The 27,954-nt window shown below is 42.1% G+C and overlaps 1 protein-coding gene across 3 annotated transcripts in view; it reads right to left on the reverse strand.

Moving 5' to 3' along the window:
* Positions 1–1,725: 1,725 nt before the first annotated feature.
* SACS (sacsin molecular chaperone) overlaps positions 1,726–27,954 on the reverse strand; it is a 73,955-nt gene continuing 47,726 nt past the window's right edge. For 2 of the 3 annotated variants that reach the window (XM_039873039.1, XM_039873040.1), the window contains 3 exons: positions 26,466–27,951; positions 25,771–25,862; positions 1,726–14,586 (listed from right to left, as the gene is read on the reverse strand). In XM_039873039.1, the coding sequence (XP_039728973.1) occupies positions 3,035–14,586; positions 25,771–25,862; positions 26,466–27,951 (13,130 nt within the window). In that variant the 3' untranslated portion in view covers positions 1,726–3,034. Of the gene's footprint in view, positions 14,587–17,750; positions 17,810–25,770; positions 25,863–26,465; positions 27,952–27,954 lie in introns of those variants that run through there. The other variant, XM_039873041.1, reaches the window with a different exon arrangement.

Genomic DNA, 27,954 nt, shown 5'->3' on the forward strand with positions numbered 1-27,954 from the left:
TAAATAAAAGGTATAAATTTTATATATATATATATATATATATATATATATTTTTTTTTTTTTTGCTCCTTTGCTACATAGTCATTGTGAAAGGAGTTATTATGGATAGCTGCATTCTCCAGAATTGGTTAGAATGGAAACTTTTAGATAGGCCATATTCTAAAATGTACTACATAAACCTGCCTTCTTAAATACATTATACAATGTAATTTAAATTTTCATTAGAGGTCTAAGGTCATGGTTATGAATATACATAATGTGTATACACTGCTGCTCCTGTATACTACGTGGTTACAGATCACTGGCTGTTGATATTTTAGTGGTAACCCTTAGCTCTTTTCCAATTTCCAAACCAACTGAGAACTATACGAGTCAAAGATGACTACAGTATCAGCTTGATAGTAAAAAACTCAGATCTGTAGCAAAATGGACTTCTAAGACTTGTCAGCAGAATAAAACACGAACTTTACTGGTCCTGGGCAGAAAGGCGGGCTCCTGACTCCCATAGCCCACTGTGTGGAGCAGGGCGGGCGGGTGCAGCCAGATCCAAAACAGCAGGAAGGGCTGAGCTACACACATGTAGGTCTTGCATCCCAGCCCCTACCCCCGACCCTGATGCGGCCACCAGATCACCCTCTCCTCCACTGGGGACAGTGAGGGGGCGGAAGCTGCAGAGCCCTCACATGGTGGCCACTAGGTTGTGTCCGCTTTAAGCAGGCCCCACCCCTGGTTTAAAAGGAAAAAAAAAAGCATAAAAGAATTAGTTCAGGTTCGAAATTCCTTAACCAGAATTCTAAAATCTAAAAAGCTCTAAAAAATGTGAAAACTTTCCAAACACGTCAGCTGCAAACTACTGGTGGCAAAACCTGACCTCAATCTCGATGAGGCCATTTATCAGGTCTATGGGTTCCACTTAGTGTGAATATTCATAGATTTCACTGCGCAAATATTAACGTGTTTGATTAAAGGGTGCTGCCCAACCCTGATGGGAAAGCATCATTAAAAACTTTCTAAAATCCATTTGAATCCAAAGGTTTCATATAAGGGATTGTGAACCTGTAATTTGTTTTAAAAAAGTCTAGATAAAACACAAAACTCCAACTAGATAAACTATCACAAAGGCCAGGCAAGGTTTCCTCTGTCAGATTTAATATCCGAAAGCAGTAAAATATATTTCAAGTGCTAAATTTGCGTTTCAAAGTAGCAAGCATTTCTTTAGAAACGCCCAGAAACCTGGAGACCCAGAATTCCGGGCGGCTCCCGAACAGAGAATTCTCAGCCCTGTCTCCCTGACCTTGAGCCTCAGGTACAAAGATGGACATTTCCTGTCTGTCAGGGATCAAGTGTGAATGAGCCCCAAACATGAAGCCCTCTTCCCTGAGGCACAGAAAATACCAATTCAGCCTCTTCCTACAGAAGAACCATATTTAATGTATCTATTTCCAAGTACATACATACACATACCATATATATCAACTGATCTTAGTCTCTTAAAAGGTGAAATAAACTCAATCAAATCAATGAGCACCTAATAAACCTAGTACTTTATATTCAATCATAAAAAAGAAATCTACTAAAACTACGGTATAGAATATATAGAAAAAAATCTATGCTGATACTTCCAATAAACGTGGACACGTGTACACACATATCAAAACTTAATATAAAAAGATATTAAGTTTGATTTTCAATGAACTATTTCTCAGGAAATACCAGTTACAATGATTTCATATGTACATCTGCTTTATTAAAATTATGGCACTTCATATAATAGCAGAAATAATTACATGGCTTCACATCCAGAAGCAATAGAAGGTGGAGGCGCAAACATTCCTTATTACCAATAAAAGTAAAAAAGTTTCCATGTGTTCCGTAAGCCCTTAATTGCATAAGATATTGTATTTAGCATGATTTACAGCCTACACACTTATATAAACTAATTATCATTACCTTCCTTTTACATTCTGCAAAAGAAATATATGTTAATACCTATGGTAGAACATTCAAACATGATGAAAATTAAACATCAGTCCTGAATCATTCATGGGGAAAATACAAGCTGATAATTCCTTTTTCTTAAACTACTGGATATTGTCACGATTTCACATTTTTAATGTTTTCAAAGTAAAATCTAAAAAGCTCCACTAAGTGCCATGTTGAAAGACAAAAGTTTTTTTTTTTTTAACTGCAGCACCTTTAGACAACATAAGATTGCATCCTGTTCAACCACACCGTATAAATTATGACATTTGTGAAAAATATGTACAAACACAAAGCAAATGTTCTAACGGTTGATAATGTCATTTGGTAAGCAGTTCTTGGAAGCAATATTAACATCTGGTGATAAAAAACTGCCACCATTTTGAGTTTTCCATACGCTATCTTCATGAAAGAGGAAGCCTGTAAACATAAGGTGTAAAAAAAACACTTAAAATAAAGATGTAAAGTGCGCTCACTGCACCCTAAGTACTATCTGCATACCCTCAATCAAGTAATATTCAGGATTAAAATACGGTACCATTTTTAAATGTACTGAGTATTTATGATGTAAGATTGCAACAAATTCATAATCAGATCCAGCTGATAAGAAAACGGCACATTCAAGAGGATCCACTTAAAGAAATGATAAAACTCCAAGACTTAATTCCCCTTCCTCGTTTAAACCAATGATATGTCCAGTGTTTCATCAGCTCCTTCAAAAATACCATGACAAAAACATAAAATTAACTTCATCCTAACTGGAGACAAGTACAGATTCTAACAAACTAAGCTTTGGTTATATAAAGTGCAGTTCAATGCTATGCCACCCCAGCCACTCAAAAACACGTGGCGACTTTGCAGTTCACCACCGTCTTCGAAAAAGTTTTCTTTTAGATTCAGTCAAGGTGTTCTGCTGATGTTCGTGTTCGTAACAACTCCAAGATTCTTCCCAAATGATCTGCAAAGTGCTCCCCAAAGCTGAAGGAAGGACAGCAGTTCATACTTGTGCTACGACACATTCAAGAGCTAGCTCTACCGTTTTCTTTAAATACTTTCACGCTTTTTGTTGTATGAAGTTTTCAAGTTTTATTATGATACAGGCAGTACATTCCATGACCCTCATAGCAACCTCAGAAGTAAACCTGTCATTTGGAATCTGTGGGAAAGGAAGCAAATCAGGATATCTCGTTTTTAAACTGTCGACGCCATAAGCTTCCAATGTGTGGACATCATTTGTCAGTCCTTCAAGTTGCTGACTGTATTCCTCTATTTTTTGTGCAAGGGCAGTCGGCTTCACGTCTTTGTCGGACTTCCCCCTCACAGCATAGTCAGCGGCAATCAAAGCTAACTTGGTAGAAAGGTAACATTTAAAGCACACCCATTCGTTGGCATTTTTATGAAGGTCGTTCCTGGCGGCTGAAAAATTTGCCCTGGCTTGTCTTAACCACCGACGTGCTTCGACTGGATTACCAACCGACTTGAAAGTGGGAGGAACAAAGAACCTCTGAGAATAGGTCTGTCCAGCTGGAGGCGGGCATTTTTCTTTATTCTGTTGTTGTCTTTCAGATTTATGGCTTGTTGCTTCCTGATTCCATGAAGTATAAAATCTCTGAAACGAGTACTTGTCTGACTGAAAACGGGAGGCTGAGGTCGGAAATGTCCGCCTTGAGGCCCTGTCTGCATTCTGATCCAGAAATGCCTGTTTCTCCAATCTGTTGATTTCATTCTGCAAGTGTTTAAAAACTTCATTAGCAATGTCATGATTCTCTGGATTTTTGTCAGGGTGCCATTTCAAATACAACCGTCTAATAATCTTCTTTCTTTCCGACTCTGGAAGCTTCCAAGCTTGCTCCACCACTGTTGTCACTTCTTTTAAAATTTCTGGCAACGAGTTCACCTTAAGCTTTTTGGGGGAATGGTGTTTTGAAGACGAGGTCTTGTGGCCCTCTTTCCCAGAGAAAAGAGGCGGGACGCTCCGCAGGCCCGGGGCAAGGAACTCCGTGGGGCTGGTGGGCGTGGAAGGGGCACTGTCTCTGCTTTGAGAGCTTTCCTCAGGCCGCGAGAACTTGTACAGATCGAGAGAGCTAACGATTTTATATTCACTGTAACCTATATCGATCTGGTAGATCTTTCCTAGAAAACTAGAATTGTCAGCATCTTCTCTTTCAACTTCCTGTACAATGATTGCATATGTATAAGTTGGCTGGTACGACCCGTAGATATCGCCACCTTCGGCATCAACAAGGTACCCAACATATTCTCCCGGGTAGAAAACATTCATAGGATCCATCAGCAGAGTATAATGAATTTCAGCAGGTATTGGGGTGCCGGGCATTGGGAGTTCAAGTTTCGATGGTTCTGAAGAGTCATATTTCACTCCTAAACTGTCCAGTTTCTCGCTGATTCTGTAAATATCATTGCATCCTAGCATGGCAATTAAATATGAAGTGTCAGAAATCAAATTGTCGGTTGCCGATTTAAGCGTCATCGCTAACGCTAGCAGGAAATTAATGTCTTTACTGTCTGAATGTTGAATATAGAGCAAGATGACCGCATTCCCAAATCTCTTTAAAAAAGCAAAAGTTTCACTTCGACTGTGGGGAATAGGGTTAAAACCTTTAACTCTTAATGTTGTTTGAAGCTTTTCAAAACACGACACTTTCAATCCCTCTCTTAGGGCTTTGCAAAGTTTGATGGCTTTTTCTTCATTGGCTAGGAAAGCATTATCATTTTCATGCTTCATGATTCTAATTAGTCCTGTGATGAACTGTTCAGAAGACAAGAGTAATTGCAATCTTCCCTGGAGAGAACACAATGCTCCGAACTGACAAACTTTGGGAGTCTCTTCATCTAACTGCTCTTCAAGTATACTGCTCAATAAACGGGGCCTGAGTTTTTGAGGAAAGAGCATTATCAACTTAGTGTGGAACCCGTGGTCTTTCCCTAAGTAGCACTGGCTAAGATCGACCAGCATCTGCACACCGATATTGCCTTGGATTCTACTTTTGTAATGCGGAGCATCGTCAAACACCAAGATGCTGGATTTTACCAGTCTGCCATCCTGGCTGGGGAGGTAAAGTGCAAGGTCGCGTACATTCTCAAGGTCACCCCTCACCTTCACTGAATCGTTCTGAAGACTCTTGAATAAGCCAGAAACTACTCTCTTAACTGTACGCATCTCATTGGGATCTAACTGTTTCCCTTCAGAACTTCTGAATATACGGCTCAACACTTCAACATACTGCTTAGTTGAAATAATATCTTCAGTACCTAAAAGTTTGAACAACTGATGGAAGGTGCCAAGTTCTAAAGGCAGCTTGTACAAATAAGGTTTAAAATCAGATTCGTATTCTAGATTTATCACTACCTCTTCGGGCTTCAGAAGTTTCCAACCATCCTCTACCATCACAAAAGCGACCCCCCGCAGCTGAAAACGAAACTCCCTTTTTTCTGCACTGAGAAATTCATAGATGCTCCTTAAGACCTTTGCTCTAGTTTTCACCATTTCCTCATCCAACGTTGTTATGTTGCATATGTTCCTGCAGTTATTAATGACCTTATCAAGAGGCGGGTCCAGGTTAACACTGAGCATACTTAAAACTTGTTCGAGCTGTTCTTGTGGACCAAGGTCACTGCCTTCCTGTTCTCTGATACTCAAGGGCGTGGCTTTCTCTGGAAGAATAGGGCAGGATGTCCACAACAGCTGGATCACGTCGCACTGCTTGAATTTTGGATTCACTTGTGCTCCATTGAACTTTATAAGAGGAAGTGTTCCATTGACCTCTTGATATTGGGGATGAAATCTAATGAATTCGGCGGGGGCCCGCTCCGGACATAGGAATGGTATTAAAGACAGTTCTTTCAGAAAATTTCCAGATAACAAATCCATCCGTTCTTGGAATATGTGATAGAGAAGGATATCGACTGTATTTTGCAATGTTTCTTTAGACCAGTTTTCCGTGTTAGCTCTCACACTGATTTCCTTGGCAAACTGTAACAACTGCTGCTGAGAAAGTATATATTTGAGTCCAATATTTCTTAAGAATTCCACCCAGGACGTCATAAAGGCAACTTGATTTTTGGGTTTTATAAGTTGTTCCAATTTTTTAAAGAAGTCCTTAGGAATAAATAACTTTTCAGGAAGCATAACTTCAAAAACTCTCACAGTTCTATCATAGAAATGTTTTGCTTGCTTCAGTCGACTGTTGGCATCATAGATTATCAGTAAACTTTCCAGTTTTTCAAAAAGTTGTTCCTTGATCTCTGACAACTCCTCAATACCTGATAATCTATTCTTCAGATAGATCAAGTGCTCTAATTTTGCATCATAAGAAAGATTTTCTATTTTTGGTAACAGGTGTTTCAAATATACCTCAAGGTCATCTACAGGTACACAACCGAGCACCTCATACAGTTCTTTTAAGTGTATTTTTTCTTCGAGAAACGCAGATGACGACGACTGTGTCCATTTTTCCACTTCGGCTGAAGGAATGCTTTTTGTCAGTATGTAGCAAGTCCCAAATTTTGCAATGCTCATATAGCGACCGCTGATGGATTTGTGGCATGGAAGTGACTTTAAAATTTTTATGTCATCCTGAGACAGCAAGTGACTCAAATTGCAATTGAAATACATCAAAAGTGCTTCAAAGTCATTTTCTACTAGTTTTTCAGTTCTAAAAGTTGACGTTTGAACCATATAATGTACAGCCCTCAAGATGCTCGTGGGGCTCTCTATGTTTGCTGTGTGGCATGACAACAGAGGAACAAATGCACTGTCTTTAGAGCATATTTTGTTCAAAGCAAGCTGAATACAGCCAGCTTTCATGAGCGCGTGAAAAACTTTATCACTTTGGGCGTTTGGGAAAACTGCAATGTGCATGAGGCTTAGAGGAAGCAGCACATCCCCTTCAGGAACTACAAGCTGATTGGCCGAAACGGTAAACTTTGTTCCTGGAAGCAGTGCCCAGTCTTTTAGGGTATCAACAACAATGTCAAACGTTGGTTTTGTTTCTTCTTGATCTTCTTTCACGTTTACAGATTCGCTGATAAAATGCCATGCATTCTTAAGCCAAGACTCACTTGCAAAATTGTCTTTCCACTTCGTACAATTTTTGGTCTTGTATTCACGAGGCAATACAGAGGACAACAAATCAGCAAAACTGGAAATGTCAAACACTTTTGCGACTTTGCGGTTTAATAAAATGTTACTGTATTTCAAATATAACGTATTCATGAACAAGTCTTTGCGGGATGGAATCAATTCATGGTACGTTGTTAGAAACTTGGGTCTTTTTGCATCAAAAGTTTGCAAAACACTGTCCAGTGTAATGAGTAGGGGCAGCCCTTCCACCTCGATCTCATTTTCTTCTGCATCTTTAAAACAGTAATCAACTAAAAGTTTTAAACTATGAAAAAGTTTTAGGTTAGTCTGCTGAAGACGACAGGGCAGCTTCCCAATATGGCAATTAGTATCAGGAGAGGAAAATGTCATTAAAAAGGATCTAACATCAGCGGGAGTCACATAACTCACGGGAATATCTGCATCTATAAGGCAGTGGTACAGATTAGCAGTTTCATCACAGTTATAAACCAAGTTGAAACCAATTTCTAGAAGCAGGTGTTTCAGTCTATAGACATTCTCTGCTACTGTTTTCCGTGTTGTGATATTATAATCTGCATTTTTAAGGTGCTGTAATTCATCCTGCAGTAAGTTATCAAAAAATGGTCTAGTTTTATTTGAAGTCGACATATTAATCCAGGTAATTATAACTGCGGAGTGCAAGTCGGAGCCATCGATATTTGGAGCCCGTACAACAGGTAGGAGACGTTTCATGTCTTCATGAATGCAACCATACAGCGCCTTCACGAGACAATACAGGTCTGGTTGTAGATCAAGCCTGTTAACTGGGAAAAATGATAAGAACTTCTTTAAAGTGTCCTTTACAACATGAATAGGTGTGTTCTGTAAAACTGATAATGTTGGGTCCGAACCAGGGAAATATCGCTTTTTTAACTGGATCAATAATTCCACATACGCGGGAGCTATTAGTGCCGTCATTAAGCTGTTATTCCAGTCACTTCGAACGCCAACTCCGTTATCATCACGCCACAGGTTTCTCCTGGCCGAATCTAGAGCAAAGTGGCCATTCACGTGAAATGGCAACCCCGTCTCTAGGGAGAGGGGCAGGAAGCAGAAGGCCCGGTGGGGTTTCTTGTAGTTGTGGGTGATGCAGGCAGCTACTCCGCCGCGCGGGAACAGGGTGATATCCTGGTTCTTGTGAGCTGATATAACACTCTTAGAGACTTTCTCCATACTTGAAAAACCTGATCTATTACAAATTAGCCACGTCGTAAGATTTCCTTCCGAGTCCTCGGTATCCACGGTATAGGTGATCTGCTGAACTGGTATGTCTCTGAGCTGCCTCTTTTTAGTAACGCTATCAATTACAGATGCGTGAAACTGCTTCCTTTTCAATCTGTCTCCATCAGTGATTTTGCCTTTTACAGAATACAGCACATTTAGAGCCCCGGTAGCTTTGTCTATCTCACAAATAGAAATTTTTTCCATGTGATTAAGAAACATTAGCAGTTCTGCCCCATCTGACCGCAATTTGTCCAAAAGATTCTGGACCATCCTGTCTGACGATGGGACTGAAGAAATTTCTGAAACTTTGGCCATTTCTGCATTACGAAGAGGAAATCGAAACATTGTGCAATTATCCAGTTTAAAGTGCGTTCCCAGATAAAGGTCCAGAACGTCTGAGAACTGCGTCCTAAAATCTGCATCCAGATCTCTAAACATGCGGCCAGGACTCATGGATGTGGCGCCCGGAGCGTATCTGGCATGAGGGTCAAAAATACATAGGATGTCGTTGCCAGAAATAAAAGAAGGACAGTCTGTAATATGATACACCGAATTGAATCCTATTCCGTACTGTCCGGTTTTATAAGGATTTCCTTCCTTGGTGCCTTTTCCCAGATTCTGAATTCCTCTGACATCATCTTCTGTAAAAGGCTGGTTGTTATATACACACAGTGCTGGCCCTTGCAGGGGTGCCCACTTATCATCAAATACCCTGTCTGCTGGATGCTGTCTGGGGTCAAACACAAAACAGATTTCTGTGGCTTTTGCATCATCGGCGTTTTGAAGAAGTTCTTTCAACATTTCCTTTTCCGAAGGATAGGCATTAAGGATACTCTTAATTCTGCTGGTCAGTTTTTCTTTCTGTCCAAATTCAGTGCCAAGTGTTGTAAAACAGATATTGGATGCGTATCTTTCTAAGGCTTTGTGTCGCTTTGGCACCGCTCCTAGTTTTACAGCTACTTCCCTGGGTATATCCGCATGACAGTATTTTACAGTGGTGTCCTTTACTTTTATCCAGGGACAATCATTGTAGCATAAGGATTTAGCAGGGAGAAGCTTAAGATTAGTATCTGGCAATAATATTTTGCCATAATTTTTCTCACAAAACTCTTGTTTCTTTTCTCTGATGAGACTCCATATTCCCTCACTAATTATCCGCCGGCAAAGCTGAAAATTCTCTTCTGTTATTTGCTTTGTTCCTCTTTCTTGATCAACAGATTCCAAAACCAGGGCAAAATCCTCAACAGTAAATGACTGCCTCACACCCACACTTTCAAAGAGTTCACGGAAATTGTTCTTATATTTATTGGGCAACTGATAAAGGTATGGTGCTGCTTCAAAGTTCAAATGGAAAGACACTTTTTCTGAGTCAACATAGGCGTTCTCCACTAGAATGAAGCTAAAGGATTTTAACCTTTCAACAATCGATAACTTAGTGACTTCATTTTGCATCATTGCTTCATGAAGGTATTTGTAGCAAGCATTGGTGATATTCTCCTGGTACAACGTAACCCCATCGTCAACTGATTTTGCAACTTCCTTCAACTGGTTTACAACCAGTTCGACTGTTGGCTTCCTTAGTAATCCCAAGAACTCCTTAACAGCCAGCGGCACTGAACCGCAACCTCTGAAGGAATGCGAGTTTTCATTTAGAATTGGCTGCAAAAGACAAACTATGTCTTGATGCTCAGCTGTATAAAGGTCAGTTGCTGCAAACATGGTGTCAGGCTTAAAACTGTTACCTTTCCAAGCCAAAGAGAAACCTGCTGGTTTTGTCAGAAATGGAAGGAAAGGGATCGTTTGATATTTGGCGGCAAAATCCTTTGCTCTAGGATCCCTTATTTTTAGTTTTTCATCAATAAGACTTAACAGGATACTGCTTCGTAGACAAGCAGCGGCATGATCAGTTTGATTGATTTCAGCTACCGACTCTGCACGTTCTAGCATGTCATCCCATAAAATATCATCTTTTGCCATACCTAACTGAACTAGTTTAATCAAAATAATAGGATTAAGATAATCTTGAGTAGAACCATAAGGAAACCGCCCATCTTTAGTATCAAATAACTTTGCAACTCGTCCTTCGGGGTGAATTAATCTGGATGGTAAAACCAGAGGATGTCCCTCCAGAGAGCAAGGGACACACGGGGTAACACGAAGAATTCCTGCGAATTCCTCAACTTTTTCATTTAGAACAAAATTCATTAAAGGATCTCTGAGTTCTGCTTCAATTTCTTGAATGTTAGGAAAAAACACTTCTGAAAAAAACTGTTTCTCTGAAAATGTATTTTCAAGTAGTATCTGTTTGCAGCCAGCTTCCTCAAATCCCAATTTGACTGAAGAGGGAAGTTCGACAGCACAAAGGTTTTTTGACCCAGTCTTCTTGAGGTATTTCAAAAATATCTTGAAGGCTGCTGGCCCAACATCTCTTCTTTTAAGTATAGAATCATCTAGAAATCTCACATTCTTCATGGAAACCCACGTAGACCCATCAGAGAAGACTCTGGTCAGTTCTTTCCCTTTTCCATGAGCTATATCTTCATAAAACCCTTGACAAATTACAGAAAAATCGTCATGGACTAAATCAGGATCGGGCCACACTGCATAGTAAGTATAATCCACTAGCTCCCCGCCTGTGGCCAGGTCACGGAGAACACTGAGTGCCTCAAGGTAAGCTTTCACAATAACGTGTCTCATGAAGGTGGTATTCCATCGTCCTTTTGTGTCTGTCTTCCAGATTTCTTTTCTATTTGAAGTGACAGCGAAGCACCCATTGATGTGAACTGGCAACCCTGTTTTGATTCGTAAAGGTAAATAGCAAAACACCTCCCCAGTGTGTGGCTTCACGGCCCACGTCTGGTCCTGGACTTCACACAGCAGAACCCCCACTGCCCCGCAAGGAACCAGCCCCAGCCTTCTCCCGTTTTCGCTCAGGGAAAACTTGAGGGCCTCTCCTGTATCCATGCAGGAACATATAAGCCACGTGGTGCACTCCACTGTTTTTTGTGGCAACTCATCTGATGGCTTTTTTGATTGGCCAGACTTAGCCATTTCGAAGAGGGCAGCCGGGTCGTCGTCTGGACCTCTAAAAAGTGGCGACTGCAAATCAGCGATCCTTCTGAACACATGATGGAACTCTTCCACTGTGACCTGAAGGATGCAAGACGACTTCGGAGCATCGGCAGGGAGCTTTTTGTCACTGCTGCTGCACGTCTTCATGAGCTCAGCAGCTTTTTTTAAAACGCTTAACACAGGTGCGGTCAAAGCTTTGGAAGAGCAGAGTTTTTTTTTAATTATGACTGTGTCTTGTGCTAAGCTGGGATTGCTTTCCTCGATCTTCAAGTACTTCAAGTACATTGAGTTCACACTCTGAGTGAAAACGATAAGCCTGTGTCCACAGAGGCTGAATTCATCCACGAGAGAGTAAATATCTGCTGTGTTGTAGCAGGCACTGCTCAGTTCACTCACTTTCGCTTCCTGCTGAGTCCTAAAGGAAAGTCGGAAGAGAGTCCCACTGTAGCTGTAAGGTGCTTCCACGGTCAAAGGCAACCGACAGCCAAACACGTCTATGAACGGTTTAAACTGATTGGGGAATTTCCGAAGTCTTTTCTGTTGTTTACTCCAATTAATTTTGATCCCGGGATTCGATCTGTCTTTAATGTGTTTACTGATGTGGTTTATGTTGGGATCGAACATTATCATGAATTCTCGACTCATGATGATGGGAATGTCGGTGATGTGGTACACGGAATTAAATCCAAGACCAAATTTTCCAACTTTGTCAACTTCTCCTCTTTTTAAAGATTCTCCTAACCTAGTAATGTTCACAAAATCTGAATCTGAGAATTCGGAATTGTTGAATGACCACAATGCGGGTCCATGACAAGCAGCCATCCCTGGGTCCAGGAGATTCTCTCTAATGTCCATATTTCTTCTCATATCAATCATGAAACTGCATTCTGTTGCATTTGCGTCATCAGCATTTTGAAGCAGTTCTTTAAAAATATCTGACACTGAAGGATATTCTTCCAGAATATTTTGAATTCTTACAGTAAGTGGTTCTCTCTGTCCTGACTGCTCAAATCCCATGTTTTCAGGACTGATCAATCTCGTACTAAGGCATGGGACTTTCAGCCATTCTGCAGTCTTCATGGGTATGTCCTCATGCACCAAAATGATTGGCTCCACTGAATCTTCCAGTAAGTCATTAAGGTCATCGACTTTGATGTCACAGTAGCAGCATTCATGAATTGGCTTCATGATAAGTTTAGAAGGGTTTCTGCTATGATGTATAGGAACCGGTGTGTTGGGACTGGCTGGAATCTGGTTGCTATACAGCCATCTGATAATATTTAGCATAAGATGAAGATTTTGTTTGCTTTCTTGTTCACTCAGATCTTGATCACTCTGGAGATAAACCTTCTCAATAACCATGGAAATGTGATCTGATGTCAACTCCTCTATTGAGCCACAGACCTTAAAGAGTTGGTGGAATTTTGCCATGGTTTTAGGCACACTATGCAAATAAGGCTGAAGGTCAAGATCATGGAATGGTTTTATCACAGCTTGGGCAAGGGGACAGAATTTTTTGCCAGTCCAAACCCATGGAAATTTTAAGGCTGTGAAAGCATCTTTCCCTTCATTTAAATGATCATGCATGAATCCATAAATTTCAAGCAAAATATGTTGGAATTGGTAGTAGTCTTCATCACTAAAAGTTTTTGATGTGTACCAGTCAACGACAATTTTAAAGTGTTTTAAGACAGCACTGATGCTAGGTTTTGTGAAGATGCCTAAAGCTTTCTCTAAGTTTATATGGACACTTTCAACAAGAGGGAGAGCTGAGCCAACCAGAACCGCGTGGGCTGCGTCGCACATATCCGGGGGTGCGCAAAGGTCGCAGAGATCCCCTTTCCAGACCAACGAGCCTGGGTAATTGGGAGGCCTTTCCTTGCAAGCTGGAACCCACTTAATTTTCTTCAGGGTCGTCTTTCCTTCGGATGACTGCAACAGGGCATGATTCTTATTTAAAACCAGTAAGAGTGTTTTGGCTTTCTTTAGGAGAACATCCTGATTTGGACAGGAACTGACCTGTAAGGCTTCGATTTTTTTTGCCACTTGCACGGCATCTTCCTCTTTGAGACTGGCTTCGTTTTTTAAACCAATCTGTCTTAAAGAGTGAAGAATATCTGGTGAGGTAAAAACTGAAGGTGGGAAGCAAGTTTCTTCTTCGCTAAGAAAGAGGTCCTTTAGGACTTCTATATCAGGATCGAAGAGTTCACTGGCCGATAACATCCGCTCCTGTGAAATCTGAATGAATTTCAGTGGCATTAGCCACTCCAGCACATTTGGATTCTCATTTTTAAGAGAGGATAGATTCTCAAGGATCCATAACATAAGGTGTGTTATCTCTTCAGGTGAATAAAATGCATTTTCGATGTCTTTTAAAACAAGCTTTAAGCAACTAGTCGTCTTTAACTTCTCTATTTTCAACATGTTTGCCAAGCGAATGGTAGCTTCGTCGCTGCTGTCTACCACCGGGAGCGAGAGCCGCAGGGCCGGGGGCAGTCTGGCGGCATGGTGCAGGACCTTGCAGCCTTTCAGCTTCGTGTAGGAGACTCCCTGCCCAGACAAATCGTTAATTCGCTTGAATATTGCCAATTCCTGAATTATTTTTTTCTCCTTTTCACTGCTATCAGTTAAACTGGCTAAGAACTTCCTCAGGGCGTCTTTGTGTGTGGGAAGTAGCGAAGCGATTTGATTACACAGTTTCTGCAACGGCATCTTCTCCATTATCTGCAAAACAGCACTTGGTAATGGTGGGTGGATGTATTTTTTAATAAGCGGATGTTGTATGGAGGCATCTAATTTTTTAAGGACAATCCCTCCAAGTTTTTGTACAATGTCAGCTAAAAATTCTGGAAGCTGGGCTTCGGATTCATCATCTAAAATGACTAAGGATGGAACCCTGAGTCTAATGAGCTCCACACACGTCTGACCTTCTAGTGTAGTTCTGGGGATAAGTGGCATCTCATCAAATAAGCTCAAATCTTCTGCAAAATGTATGTAGAGATTCTTCCAAACCATTTTAAGCCATGAAACAGATGGGTGATTTCTGCCTTCGTCGAATGGATACCACTGAACAATCAGCTCTCTGCCAGGCCAGAATGTATTCATTACTTCTTTGATAAGGCGTGCAAATCGTTCTGGATTTAGAAGCTGCAGCTGAGTACACGGTCTTCCTGTAAATCATACATAGACATATTATAAATACACAAAATTCTGCTATTGGTTATTTAGCTTTCTATTCTGGCAGATTAGGTAGTACTAGAAAGTCCTTTTAAGAGTTTTAAGTACACTGTAAAAAGGCAAAAATTCAGCATAACTGGGCGAAAATTATTTTTAAATAATGATGACAGAGAACCTACACTAAGTCCATGTTTATAATAACCTATGGGAGAAACAAGTCTCTCTGAAAAGTGCTTATTTAAAATAAATATGTAAAATACATTTACATGTGTTTTAAAAGCTATCCTATAATGGTCCACAAATAGAATCAACATGGAAAATAATTTTTAGTGCTTAAAATAAAAGCACTTAAGAAAAGTGCATAAAGATGAAATAAGCATCATTTTACTTAGGGGTAATTTACAAGCAAACCCAATATGAATTTTTTTCCGGTTTCCAGGAGCCACATGGCTGCACAGGATAACGAGAAGGGCATGAAGGAAGAGCACGGAGGCTGGAGCCTCAGTCTCTGCTGACCGAGACCCTCTGAAGCTGAGACAGCAAGGGGCCTGCGGGCGTTTCCTTTCAACCGCTAACTGGACGGGTAAGCTAGGCGAATTCTCTCATCTGGAAAAAGGATGGGGATGAGGGTCTAGGTCTCGAGGCTGCTCCATCTACATGCCCCAGTCAGGGCACATCCACAGCTCTGTGTGCTTCAGAGCCCTGGGTCCTGCAGAAACGCGACGGCGGGGGCCGTCGCCACCGCGCAGCTGCACCTGCATGTTTTACGAACCGGGAGACTAATAAGATTCTGTCTGCGGAAAAGGGTTTTACTGATTTTTAACCACTGGTCTAGAAAATAACATTTATTTCTAAGTGCGTTTTGTGTTTCAGAGTATTTATAATACCAGGAGGAACAAAATTTTAAAATGACACTACATACCCATAGGTATGTATTTGTCCATACAGAGAAATAAAGAGCATCTCAAATTCAATCTTATAGAAAATTAACACCCTACACACATATAATTTCTAGTCTCTTAAAAGACCAATTTTGAAAAAGGATATAAAAGAGGGTACACCTCAAGGGCCTTGAAACCTGTGTGTGTATCATTATCTTTTACCAAGAAAGGCCACCCTCATCTCACAGCCTTACACGTCCGAAGAAGACTTCGCCTTCACCAAGAAAGTTACCTTTCATGTTACAATGAGACATTTTAAAATTACTGCCATAAAAATTTAAGCAAGGTCAGTTTTGCAACTTCTGGAAACTGTCAATACTCAAATTCTGAATATTTTTAGTTTCTACACTGTATAATTTAGGATAAATAAAGTAGTAATCTGACTGGTACAGCTTCCTTGGTCTATGAGTTCCATTAAAATATAACTGTTATAATTAATTTTTAACAGTAATGTTTTTAAAAATGCTTACTGAATTGAATTAACGAAATGGACCATCCAAATCATTAGTTAGGCAAGGATATAAAACCAAAGATACAAAAATGAGTTAAGGTTCAAAACACGCAGAAAACAAAAAATTAAATATGCACCACACTATGTTCTATGTAATTAAGTGCCACATAACATGCATTCTGTAGATAATACTACGCAGTATCCTGGAATGAAATCTGGCAATTTACAAAAACACATACCTACTTTCAGGAAAGCCATCTAATATTAATATATAAATGTCAATAAAACACACACACCACATATAACATGCAGCTAACACACCAGTCATGCTCAACTGAAAAAAACAGTAGAAAATAAAGGAGAGAGAAAATGCTGAAGGACGTAATTCTAAGTAAATAAGTCAATTCAATCTGAAGTCTTGATTTACATTTATTTTGTATTTAAGCCTATACCTTTTCACACTAAAATATAAATGATAACACCAAAAAAGGTCTAAGACTTCATGTCCTGGTTAGAAAGCTATTGAAATTGTAAAGCACCTCTAACAGGAAAATAATTTACAGTAAAATAATTTACAGCATTTTAATAAATGACCTGTGTTTTCGTGGCCTAGCCTTTATAATTATCGACACCGTCAAAAGAAGTTAACCGTACAGTATCGAAAGTATTTCTAGACACAGAGTTTGGTAAACTGTTACCAAATGGGATTATTTAATTTAGAAAAAAGTCTTTTAAGGATAGTTTTTGCTTTACTATAGATCAGTTCAAAATAATATCATCAACGCGCTAAATCAGCACTGAAAGACTGCACTGTTTTTGTTTACGTTTTTCATATGCTTATGTTCAGCACTAACTTTGAGGAAGATTTCCAGCATGGATGGAAATAGGAGAATAATAGTCTACTTCGAAATGTACTTAAGCAAAGACTCTCAGCCCGTAGTTCTCTCATTAACTGGGAGTTCACCACACCTGACCAGACTCTTCCAGAGTCACAGCCAGCTGGCCACTCTGACCACCAGGCTGTGAGTCCGGCAACCGCTTTGGATACTTTTCTTGTGCAGAAAGTGCCAACGGCAGCCGTGAGGGGCGAGGAGTCCCCAGCAATGCTCCACTGTGCAGAGATATCCAAATCTCCTTGCAAACACACACGTGACAAAGTGGAGGTCCAATTACATGGTAAACTGTAGGGCAGTCGAGTCTTCACAGAAACAAAAAGGAAAAGAAAAAAAGCGAGCTAAGGAAGGAAAGCGAAGCCTGCCTGCCCCCTGAGCACTCGTGTGGCACTCTGCCGGGCCGGTGGCAGCACGGTGGGCCCTGTGGGGGACCAGCGGAAACCTCCACTCTGACGTGGATGGAGCATGCCGAGGGGGCCCCGGCATGGCGCCGGGGCCCAAATCTCCCCAAGAAGCCAATGCTGCCGCTGCTGCCTTCCTGGCTTCCCGCCTTGAACAGGATGCGGCAACTGGAGGGATCACCCACCACCCCGAGTCCCTGGGTGGGCGGGAACTACGCCGCCCACTTCTAGCGAGATTTTGTTTTCCCCTTTGATTACACCTGAAAAATGTAAGATATATTGATTGAGGTTTAAGAATACACAGGAATAATAGCTGGGAATGCTACGCCACTTTTAATACGAGCTAGAAGCCAAATTTAATATTTATATGAATTATCGGTATAACAATGTCTGAGTTTCTAAATTAATTTTAATATAGGTGTATATATAGCCCGCTTCAAAGAATAGATTGACTCCAAAAATATTATTTACCATAAAAAAATTCTGTAAAGCAAATCTTGCATCGTCTGATAGTCCAAGTGAAACATGAACTGGGGGAAAAATAATGTGTTGGGTCAAAAACTTTTATTTAAAAAAAAGACAGTCAATAAAATGACACACTAGGCATTGTAAGGACAATCAACCGATTGTTCCCAATGAAAGCTGTGTTGGCCACTTTACTTTTGCTCAGCTACTCCTCACCTTCAGCACACTAAGCCATAAGGTCCTCTCACTAAATTGTCACATATCCAGAATTGATTCCCATCTATCCTTTTTAATTACAATATTTATGTGCATCATATAACAAAGGTGTATTCACTCTCGTACATTCCCATTAAATACCACAGCTTGAACTGAAAATTTCAGCATAGTTCTTTATCTGAGACTAAATGTTCTATGAAATGACTGTTTCCAAGCCGTTTAAATACAGTTTTGTTGTGGTGTGTACAACCACCAACTATACACCCTTATCCATATCGTTTCCTCTCTCCTTTAAGTGTTATTACCAGAAAAAAATACCAACATGATTTCTAGCTACTTAGGTAAATGAAAAAAACAGGATTCAAAGAATCAAATGAACAAAAATGTCACGCTACAGACGGCACATTCAGTCGGTCACCATACCTGAATATCCCCAGAGGAGGTGCTGTGCTAGAACATAATTAAATCCGTTCTTAGAAAAAGCTGGAATTGTCACAATTCTCACAGGATGGCTATGGAAATTATTCTGTATCTTAAGAAAACACTGTTTTGTAGCGTCTTAGCACATCGTTACGTAAAAGACGAGCCATAAATAAACTCCAAACATAGCTAAATACACAGTTAAGACTGAAAGATGCATTTCAGTGCAAACTAAATCCTAGCTATGTGAGAAAAGGGAATCTTATTCAGAAAAAAAGGCAAAGAAGAAAGGAGTATGTATTTAATAGGCACGAATTACACTTCAACAACAGAAATAAAGTCATTTGATAAGCTCCCTATGGGCTTTTTGTACAGGCTATCATCATATAATATTCAGATATTATAGGTAAGAATTAAGAAACAAAAGACATCTGAATTTCAAAAATTTTTTGGAGTATCTCTACAAAGTATAAAATTAATTCATTAATTCTGACTTTATGATAAAGAAAGGGCGGTTTTTTTTTTCATATAGTTCCTCTGCTTGCTTATGGGAACCACCAATAATTGCAAACTTCAAAGAATTGCTACGTGAGCATCTAACCGGCCCTCTGCCTGAAGCAAGCCAATTCCCTGACCAAGAACATCTCTACAGTTCTGTGAGGTGTCTGTGTGCTTGGGTGCCTCAGGCCAAACCTGGCAGCAAATACAGAGACCACTGGTCTTTATAAAGGAATTCGAGCTCTTCTAGGCTTAACAGTCTCCCATGACTTGAGAGGCATTTTGTCAGTCAACATTCACTGAGAGCCAGAGATAGAGAGAACAAAACAGACGTGGTCCCAGACTTTGCCTTACGTTCTAATGGGGAGGGAGCTAGTAGATAAACTGTTAAAAACGATTAAGCAGGACAGGTGTATGAAGCTACGCGGCATTCAACACCACGCTCGCACACGCGGGCCGTGTGAGGTGAACGGTGGTGAGAATCCTGTGCACCACACCCAAGCGGGAGGAACAGGCTGCCTTCCAAACGTGAGAAAGATCACGGGAGACAACGAGGGTGGTAAGGAGGGAGATCATAACGGTCACCGCGACAGCAAACACTGACATGCCCTTTCCGCGTACCAGGCACCTTTATAACACCCAGAAAATGGAACCAGATAATGAAGAGCCTCACAGGAAATGTTCAAGGATTTTTGTCCTGTGTTCCAAAGAAAAAGGGGAAGCCTTTGAAAGATTTTCAGATAGGAAGTGGGAAAGTAATATTTAGAAAGATAACCCTAGCAGTGCTGTGTTGTATTAACCAGAGAGGCAAGGGATGTGTGTGTATTAAAAGTGGGGGGGGGGGGTTCAGGTAACTTCCACATTCCAGGTGAGAGACCAGGGCCGCCTGACTGAGGGAAGGGGTGGGCCCTGTGTCTCACAAGCAGCCATGGAAGCAGTGACCCAAAACTTGTGGCACAAATCCTGCACCGAAATCTTTGGAATACCACTGATCCACACGCCTGAGGCTGGTACCTAAAACTGCTACTTTTTCTAAAGATTTCTCTAAACATACACGAATTGCCATTATCTCTGTACTGAATAGCATACATCATCACAAAGTTGTGTCACAGTGGACAATGTGAACACGCTCTCTCTCCAGACATGAAGTTTGCAGTCCTTCCCCTGAACGTTTGAGATGCAACATGAGCCAGCTCCTCTGTGAGATGCCCCGACGTGCCGCCCACCTCCTGCACCGACTCTGTTCTCAGTTTTTGACGGGGGACCAATTATCCTAAATGACGGTATTATTTACATTGCTGTCCACGTTCAGCTCTGAGCCCCTTCGGTTTATTCACCTTTATGTTATCTTCATCTAGCATGATGCCTGGCACATAGGGTAAAGTCAAACAAATGTTTATTGCAGAGTCTCTGGCCATGAAATGAAACAGGGCGTGAGGCCACATTGTAATAAAGAAGCGTGAAAATAGCTTAAACATAAACAGGATGTTGGTGCCAACCTATTAGACATTCTTACCACTGGTCTGACTCGACTGCTTTTTTTTTTTTCTATTTATTTCCTCGAAAACCCATCTATCTGCTCTTCTAATTATTCCCCAGTTTCTTATGGTCACCCATTTACTCAAGACACTTAATACAGAAATAATCTAGACCTGGAAATAAGGGGGGAAAAAAACAATTGCAGTTTCAACTCTGCAACTCAATCAAGTCACTTAAAACCTTCAAACTCGGCTTCAATGTCTCCGTCTCGCTGATGAAGATGATACTATGGGCTCTATCACGTCGTGACTGTGGAGAATGAATAACATGAAAGAAGACACTTATTTTAAAAAGGAGATGCTCACCCACAGGCGCAATACCAGAGATTTGCTTTTCCACCTTTGTACCTGGCCCCCCGATACCGACATACGGAGGCATTAACACGCCCCACCACACCTGTCAAATAACAGGTTGCTCCGGCTCTCAAGGACTTTATAGCCTAGCACAGTAGAAAGATGACTGTAATGAGGCAAAGAGGATTAGTGGAGCCCAGTACATCAGGTCTGCCTGGCACAGGCGGGTGTGTGGGATGGGATGGTAAAGAAGCCTTTGGCGGAGGCTTATGAGCTGAGTATTAAGAGATGAATAAAAGTCAGCAATGCAAAGTGGAGGATGAAAATAAGAAAGTGTTCTAAGCAAAAGGAACACCATGTACAAAAATGCAGATATGAAAAAACCTTCATTCAGATGAAAAAAAAAAAATTACCAAGCGGCCCCTCTGCAGTAGGCACTGTGCCACACGGTGGTGACAAAGCTCACGGGACTCTGCTCTAGCATTCACGTTCGCCAATCTGCAAGTGCTCGGGGGACACAAAGAGACACTGAATGCATCACGGCCATCGAGACAGCAAGTTCGCCATCACGGGAAGCCGACGGCCCGCAGGAACATGGCAGCATCACGGCCTCCTGCAGGGGGCCTGTGGGATGCGATGAGGGCGAGTAGTGAAGGGAGGGGACCTCGGAAGGGAGTGGAGCACGAAGGCCACAGAGACACGCGGCGCACCCGCCAGTGGCGGTTCACTGAGAAAGGGACCGTTCCCGAAAGTTTAATCAACAGAACCTGCACACTGTGGGGGACATTTCTTTGCTTAGTCAGTCACCTTCCTCAATAGGATAGTTCAAAAGGAGAAACAGGTTTGGGGAGAGGATGAAGCCTCAAGTTGTGAAAATGTTGATTTTGAGATACTTATGAACTGCAAGTACGAAATGATAACAGCTGTCATTTTATCAGTATTTACTATGTGGCAGGTCCTGGGTTAAACTATATATAGTGTGTATATATGATCTGATCTCCAGTATAAAGCCTGCTGTGAGTAAAATATTACAGCAAAGCTTTGCAATGACCTGCTCTGCTGTGATAATGCAAAATTGGATAAAATTCAATTAGTAAGTTGTGATGGCCTGCCATCCTACACTCAACCCTTGTTCTTCTTTCATTAACATAAAATGTAAGATCGTAATAAAGCAATTTTACATTCTATGTACTTGAACCTTGAGAGCTTCGGGTATACTCTTGTGGAAGGATGTTACTGTATTAGCATGTCACTGATTTGAAAATAGGCTGGGGGGGGTGGGTAATTTGTTCAAAGTCACACATGGGAGTCCAGTTTGAACCCAGACCTGTGTGAGTACAAAGTCCAGGCCTGTAACCACGACACGACATGACATTACTCCTTTTGAGGCTGGGGTGGCAACTGCGGATGTGGAAGTGACCGCACATGCACTGCGAGTGGATGCCTGGGAGTCGCTGAGGACACGCAAAGAAAGTAAGGAACAAAAACAAAAGAGCTGAGCAAGGAGCTTCTAACCTAACCCGTATTTAGGGGTAAACTGAGGAATGCAATTTGGAAAAACAGACAAAGAAGTGTAAGGATACGAGGAGAGAATGATATAAAAGCCAGGGTTCAAAGAGAAAGTGATCGATAGTATCTAAGGTTCGGGGAGATCGGGTAAAAGAACAAAAAGTGTCTACTGGATTCAACAATAAAAAAGCCCATTAACTGGTCCCCTCGACCAGGCAATTTTACTGGAATGACAGCAGAAGCAAAACTTTGTTTGCAGTGATAATGGATGACATAGCAGTACACTGGTCCCCCTTATCTGTGGGGGACACGTTCCAAGACCTCCCGGTGGAAGCCTGAAACTGCAGACGAACTATATATATTCTGCTTTTTCCTCTACGTAAAGGAAGTACTTTACGGCTTCTTTTCGGCACCTCCGAATTACCAGCATCACCGCTCTTGAGCCGTGGGGTCATCGTGAAGTAAAATAAGGGTGACCTGAACACAAGCACTGGGACACCGTGACAGTAGTCTGATCGCTGAGATGGCTACTGAGCCACAGGGGAACTGAGACCGTGGGTGACGATAAGCATATACTGCTCCTTCTAGAAGCTGGACTATGACAGGGTGCAAGAAAGGAAATCAAAGCCAAGGTTTGTTTAGTGTCCCCCAAAATGAGAAAGACTTGAAACGTGTTTAAGTGCTAACGGGAAAGAGGAGCAGAGGTAAAGAGCGAGAATACAAGCAGCAACTTAGTATTTAGCTCAGGGTTTGTATATGATACAAGTAAAAGGTAAAACTATGACAATGAGATTTTGCTTGAGCTATAGAATTTACAAAGTATCCACTGTAGGGAAAAAACCTTCACGTTTCAATTTTATGCAACTATCCTTCCCAAACTGGCCAATCAGTTTTTACTGATAATCAGTAACTAGAAGCCCACGGTGCTCTGTGTCACCCACACAATCGTGTAACCGTATTTGGGATGGTTCCCACCACGTGAAGGGAGCTCCATAAATACCATGCTCGTGGCCTCCCTGCTCCCACACTCACAACACTCTGCACCCACACCGCGCCCCCGGAGAGAGGCATGACACACGTGGCGGGTGACAGAGAGAGGATCGTGCCTGCTCACGGGCCTCTCGGGGACATGGTTCCTCTATGCTCAGCTGGCAGGGACGGCCCGTGTAAGGGAGCTGGGGCTACGCCAGTGCTGACCTGTTTAAGTCTGTGTTCAGCTACAGAAGCCTATGGCCTGCCAAAAGACACGCCCTCCCCGACGGGAGTCATCAGTAGTACAGGGGTGATCTCTGGCATCTCTCTTTGTGAATCTTCACCGACTCAGATCTCAGGAAAGGACCACGAGGGTCATTTTTTGAGTCCCTATCAGACCCTATATTACAATGCTCCCAAATAGTAAAACTGTTCAGGCAATAAATAATCAAAAACTAATTTTTGTCTGGAACTAATGAGATAAAAATAATAAGGATATGCCCAAGAAGGCAGTTACCCACCACCTACGGAGCCAAATAACACTGAAAAGGATTATTAACCAGTCATAAGAACAGTCACCTAACACTTAAAACGAGGTTAAAAAAAGTGACCATGAAGACAATTTCTGGGAGAAGCGAACCACACAATATGGGTGACAAAAACAACAACATCCCGTCTAGTGTAATAGTTCAAAGAAAATCAACCAAGAACCAGAAACAAGACATGGGGCCTACAGTATAATCCCCAAATAACAAATCAGAATCCACAGAAAATGAGAAAATGAAGACATACAAAGTGGGAAGATCCAGTTCTATAAAGATGTCCAATTACCTAAACTAGCACATAAATTTAACTCATCCCTGAAACTGTAACCACAGGTAAGGCTAGAACAGCACATCGTGGCCGAGCCCTACACCACGGGGTATTCGAAAATGTTTGAGCAAAGGCAGTATTATCCTGTTGGCCTCCCACCCTTTTTACCTGATTTGGTTCTGAACAACTTTTGGTTGATTTCTAAATCCATATCCACCTCAGAAACTATTGGCTATTAACAAAAATATTCTCTTCAAAAGAAAGCAACGCATCCCACAATGAAACACCAGAGCGATGAGAAAGAGTGACCTGCAACTCCGTACCAGGACCTCGACGGACCGCACAGACAAAAAGAAAAGGAGCAGACACCGGTACGCTGTGTGCGTGCTTCCGCAGAACGGGCTAAAACCAGCCGCATCCATCAGTCAGGATCACGGGTACTGCTGAGTGGGTGTGGCTGGAAAACCCACAAGAGGGTATTCTGGGTTCTGGTAATCTTCTGGTTTTTTACCTAGGTGTGTTTGGCTTGTAAAATTTTTGATATGTATACTTTCCTGTACGTGCATTATTGTTTCAATGTAGTTTTTATACCAAAATATAATTAACAACTTTGAGAAATAAAGATTTCTAAAACTCTGGAGCAAAGAATGGCAGGGTTATAGGAATCCATGTTTAGACTCCCAGAAAGGCTACTACTCTGAATAAGACAATTCTCAATTAAATGAGCAGCCTAGACACTGGAAAAATCAATATCGCAGTAATTACACCTCATGGTCACAGATTCCTGATGATAAACAGTATTTACATATTCAGTCTCACTTTGACTACAGCCTTAATTTCTTCCCCCATTCCAATTCCTTTCACTTATATTTAAATGAATAAAGATGTACAATCATTAGCGACACTTCCTTTATCCTTGAAAAGAAAACAGCATATGCTATAAAAGGCACATGACAAAGAATATGCTTTACAACCTTAACAAATACAGAATTTTCAGGCCAATCTATAACTTAGAAAAAGTTCAGGGAAAGGATGTTTTAAGAGTCTTACAAGGGAAAGAATGCTTGCAAAAAAGCTGCAGATAGTATTAAACTTAGAACCATGGTGATTTTTACCCCCCAAACCATTCTGTCTTTTTTTAAAAAGAATTCTCAATAAAGGGCACCATCCTTTGCTAACACCCCAGGAGTCCCCTTTCCTGACACTGTTGCAGAATTCAATTTATCTTCTGCATTTCCCTAGTTACCTAGCACAACCACAGAAAACTAGGGAGGGCAAGGTGGTAGAAGCAACAGAACAAGGCTGGCAGGTGGAAGACCAGAGCTCCATGCACAGGTGAGCCGACGACCCTGAACTTAACCTTTCTCTCCTCATCTGTGCAATGTGAGACAACAGCTGTCCTCACTACTGCACACGCTACAAGCCATGAGGCTGAGGCTCAAATGAGACAAGAATTGGGAAAGAACCTAAAGTAAAGCGCTGCATAGACATAAGAAATTACTTCCATAAATGTACACCGCCATACTGTGACAGGAGAGATTTTAAATATAATATCGCGTCTGGATTTTCTAGATATCAGAATCCATTACTGAGACATCTTAAAATATAATAATAATTACATTAGGTGGAACCATAAGAAACTGTTGACCTACATGTCTAAAATGGTAACTACTGGCAATTTCATATTGGTTCAACTTAACAGAAAACTTGTAATAACTTTACATTTTTACAAATAGGTTTTTAAAACACAAAAACAACCATAATACCTCGGGTTTGGGCAGCTTCCTTTAGAGCAGCTAGAAGGTGAGGCTTCAAGTTATCTAAAATAAATCTTCCTTCAAGACCTGGGAAAAGGGACCTATAAAGAGAAAGGAACACAGCAATTACAGCCTTCTAACAATTTTAAAATAACGAAATCCAGTAATTTCAAGCTAGTTAAATGTACCGTTTTGCATAAATCATAATGCACACATCAAATCACACTGCAATACTTTTTGATCGAATAGTAACAAGGCTTTGCTTTAAAGCGTGAGGGCACCGTGTACCACGTCCAAATCCAGAAATAGTCTAAACATCTCAGAATAAAGTTATTTTCTGAAATAATCCACACTCTGTTATAAAGACTCAATACTCGATTTTAATTCATTTAAATTTCATAAAAATAATTATCAACTAAACTAACTTAGTTATTAGCACTTTATAACCATTATTTTCAGCGTTCTTTTATTGAAATTGCAAAGAAAAACGACTGCTTGGATAACTTTTTAACTGATTAAGAGCTGAATATTTTTTTACCTTAGAATGTAAAAATGTATTGTTTCGTATGTTAAGGAAGAATTTCTGCCAAAGTCTTCCTAGCGATAAAAGTCTAATTGGAAACTGATGACGCTCACAGTAAGGGCTGGAACCGTGGCGGGGCGGGAGGGCCCCGCCGAGTGCACACGCTCTGAGCGCTCCGTACCTTGGGTAGTCTTCTGAGGTAATGTAAACGACGTCCTGGTCCGACACAGACGAGGAGAAGGGAGCGAAGCTTCCGTTCTGTAAGGGCAGCAGCTCCAGCCCGAGCAGCTCTCCGTACGCCCGGTCCGAAAGCACAAAGTCTAACAGGTGAAGCTTCTCCGCGGCGCCCCCCAGGGGTGCGGCCTTGCGCAGCACCTGCCGCACCCACGCGGGCGTCACGGTCCTCGGCGGCCTGTCGCTGGGGGCGGCCAGCTGGACCGCCGCGGCCAGGTGCGCCGGGACCCTGACGACCTGCTCACCGGCGCCGCGCAGGTAGCCGAGCACGGCCCGCGAGCGCTCCGAGCTCTCGTCCAGGTCCGAGAAGCGGGCCTGCTCCAGCCGCACCCAGCGGCCGCCCAGCGCGCGCAGCACGGCGCCCTGCAGCAGCTCGGCGAACAGCGGCTGCAGCGCCGGCCGCCAGCGCGCCCGCACCTTGTTCACGTCCGGCCACAGCCTGTAGACGGCGTCCACCGACAGCGGGGCGTCGGCGCCCCTCTGTGCCTCCAGGCGTCTGATGGAGTCGAAGATGAGGGTGGCGTAGGCCTTCGGGACGACGTCCCTGACCAGAGACTCATTCCACACGGCCGCCGGGTCCCGCCACTGGTCCAGCTCTCGCCACTTGATGCTTCTGCGGTTGTCCGTCAGGCCGAAGAAGCCGCTGACGTGAACCGGGAGGCCCGTCTGGCTCTCCTCGCCCGGCGGCAGGGGCAGGAAACAGAACGCTTTTCCTGCGAAATCAGACGTTGCTCCTTTTTCTTCGTCGCCTCCGCCTGATAAAGACATGGCGATCCCGATGATGGGCACGAACTTCAGTTCATCGGCTAAGGAGTCCAGTTTGCCGCTAATCCCTCGCCCGCCCACACTGTTACACACCAACCAGGACGTCTGCTGTCTGTCCTTAGTACTCTCATCTTCTAAAGCTATATTTATATGATACGTCACACAGGTTATGCTGTCGCTTGGAATCTTTTTGCAATAGTTACTTATAGCGGTCGCCAGAACCTTGACAGAATGCGGCCGCTCCTGCTTCAGCGCCTTATCCTCACTAGCGGTCACTCGAAACACCAGCTTCTCTGTTCCATCGGCCTCTCGGACATGTAAGGAGACGTCCTGCACGCTTTTCAGAAAGAGCAGCACCGTGTCCGCATCTGCCCTGAAAGAGTCAAACAACTCGAGAACCTTCTGCTTATTGTAGAGGTTACTGCTCAGCTGGGAAGGCTGCAGGCGAAGAGGAAAACGGAAGAATGTTCCTGGAAAATTGCCATTTATAAACGTTTCCTTGCTGCTTCCAAAAATGCCAATAAATGGAGCAAACTGGTCTGAAAGTTCGCTAATTTCTTTGCTGTCATCTTTGAGGTTCCAACATTGACCTGATTCATGTGGACCAAAAAGTGTCTGATGAGGATCTAACATCCCAATCTGGTCACCGCTAAAGATGCAAGGAACATCTG

This window comes from Pteropus medius, unplaced genomic scaffold (assembly GCF_902729225.1).
Source record: "Pteropus medius unplaced genomic scaffold, Ma_sr-lr_union100, whole genome shotgun sequence".
Taxonomy (NCBI): domain Eukaryota; kingdom Metazoa; phylum Chordata; class Mammalia; order Chiroptera; family Pteropodidae; genus Pteropus; species Pteropus medius.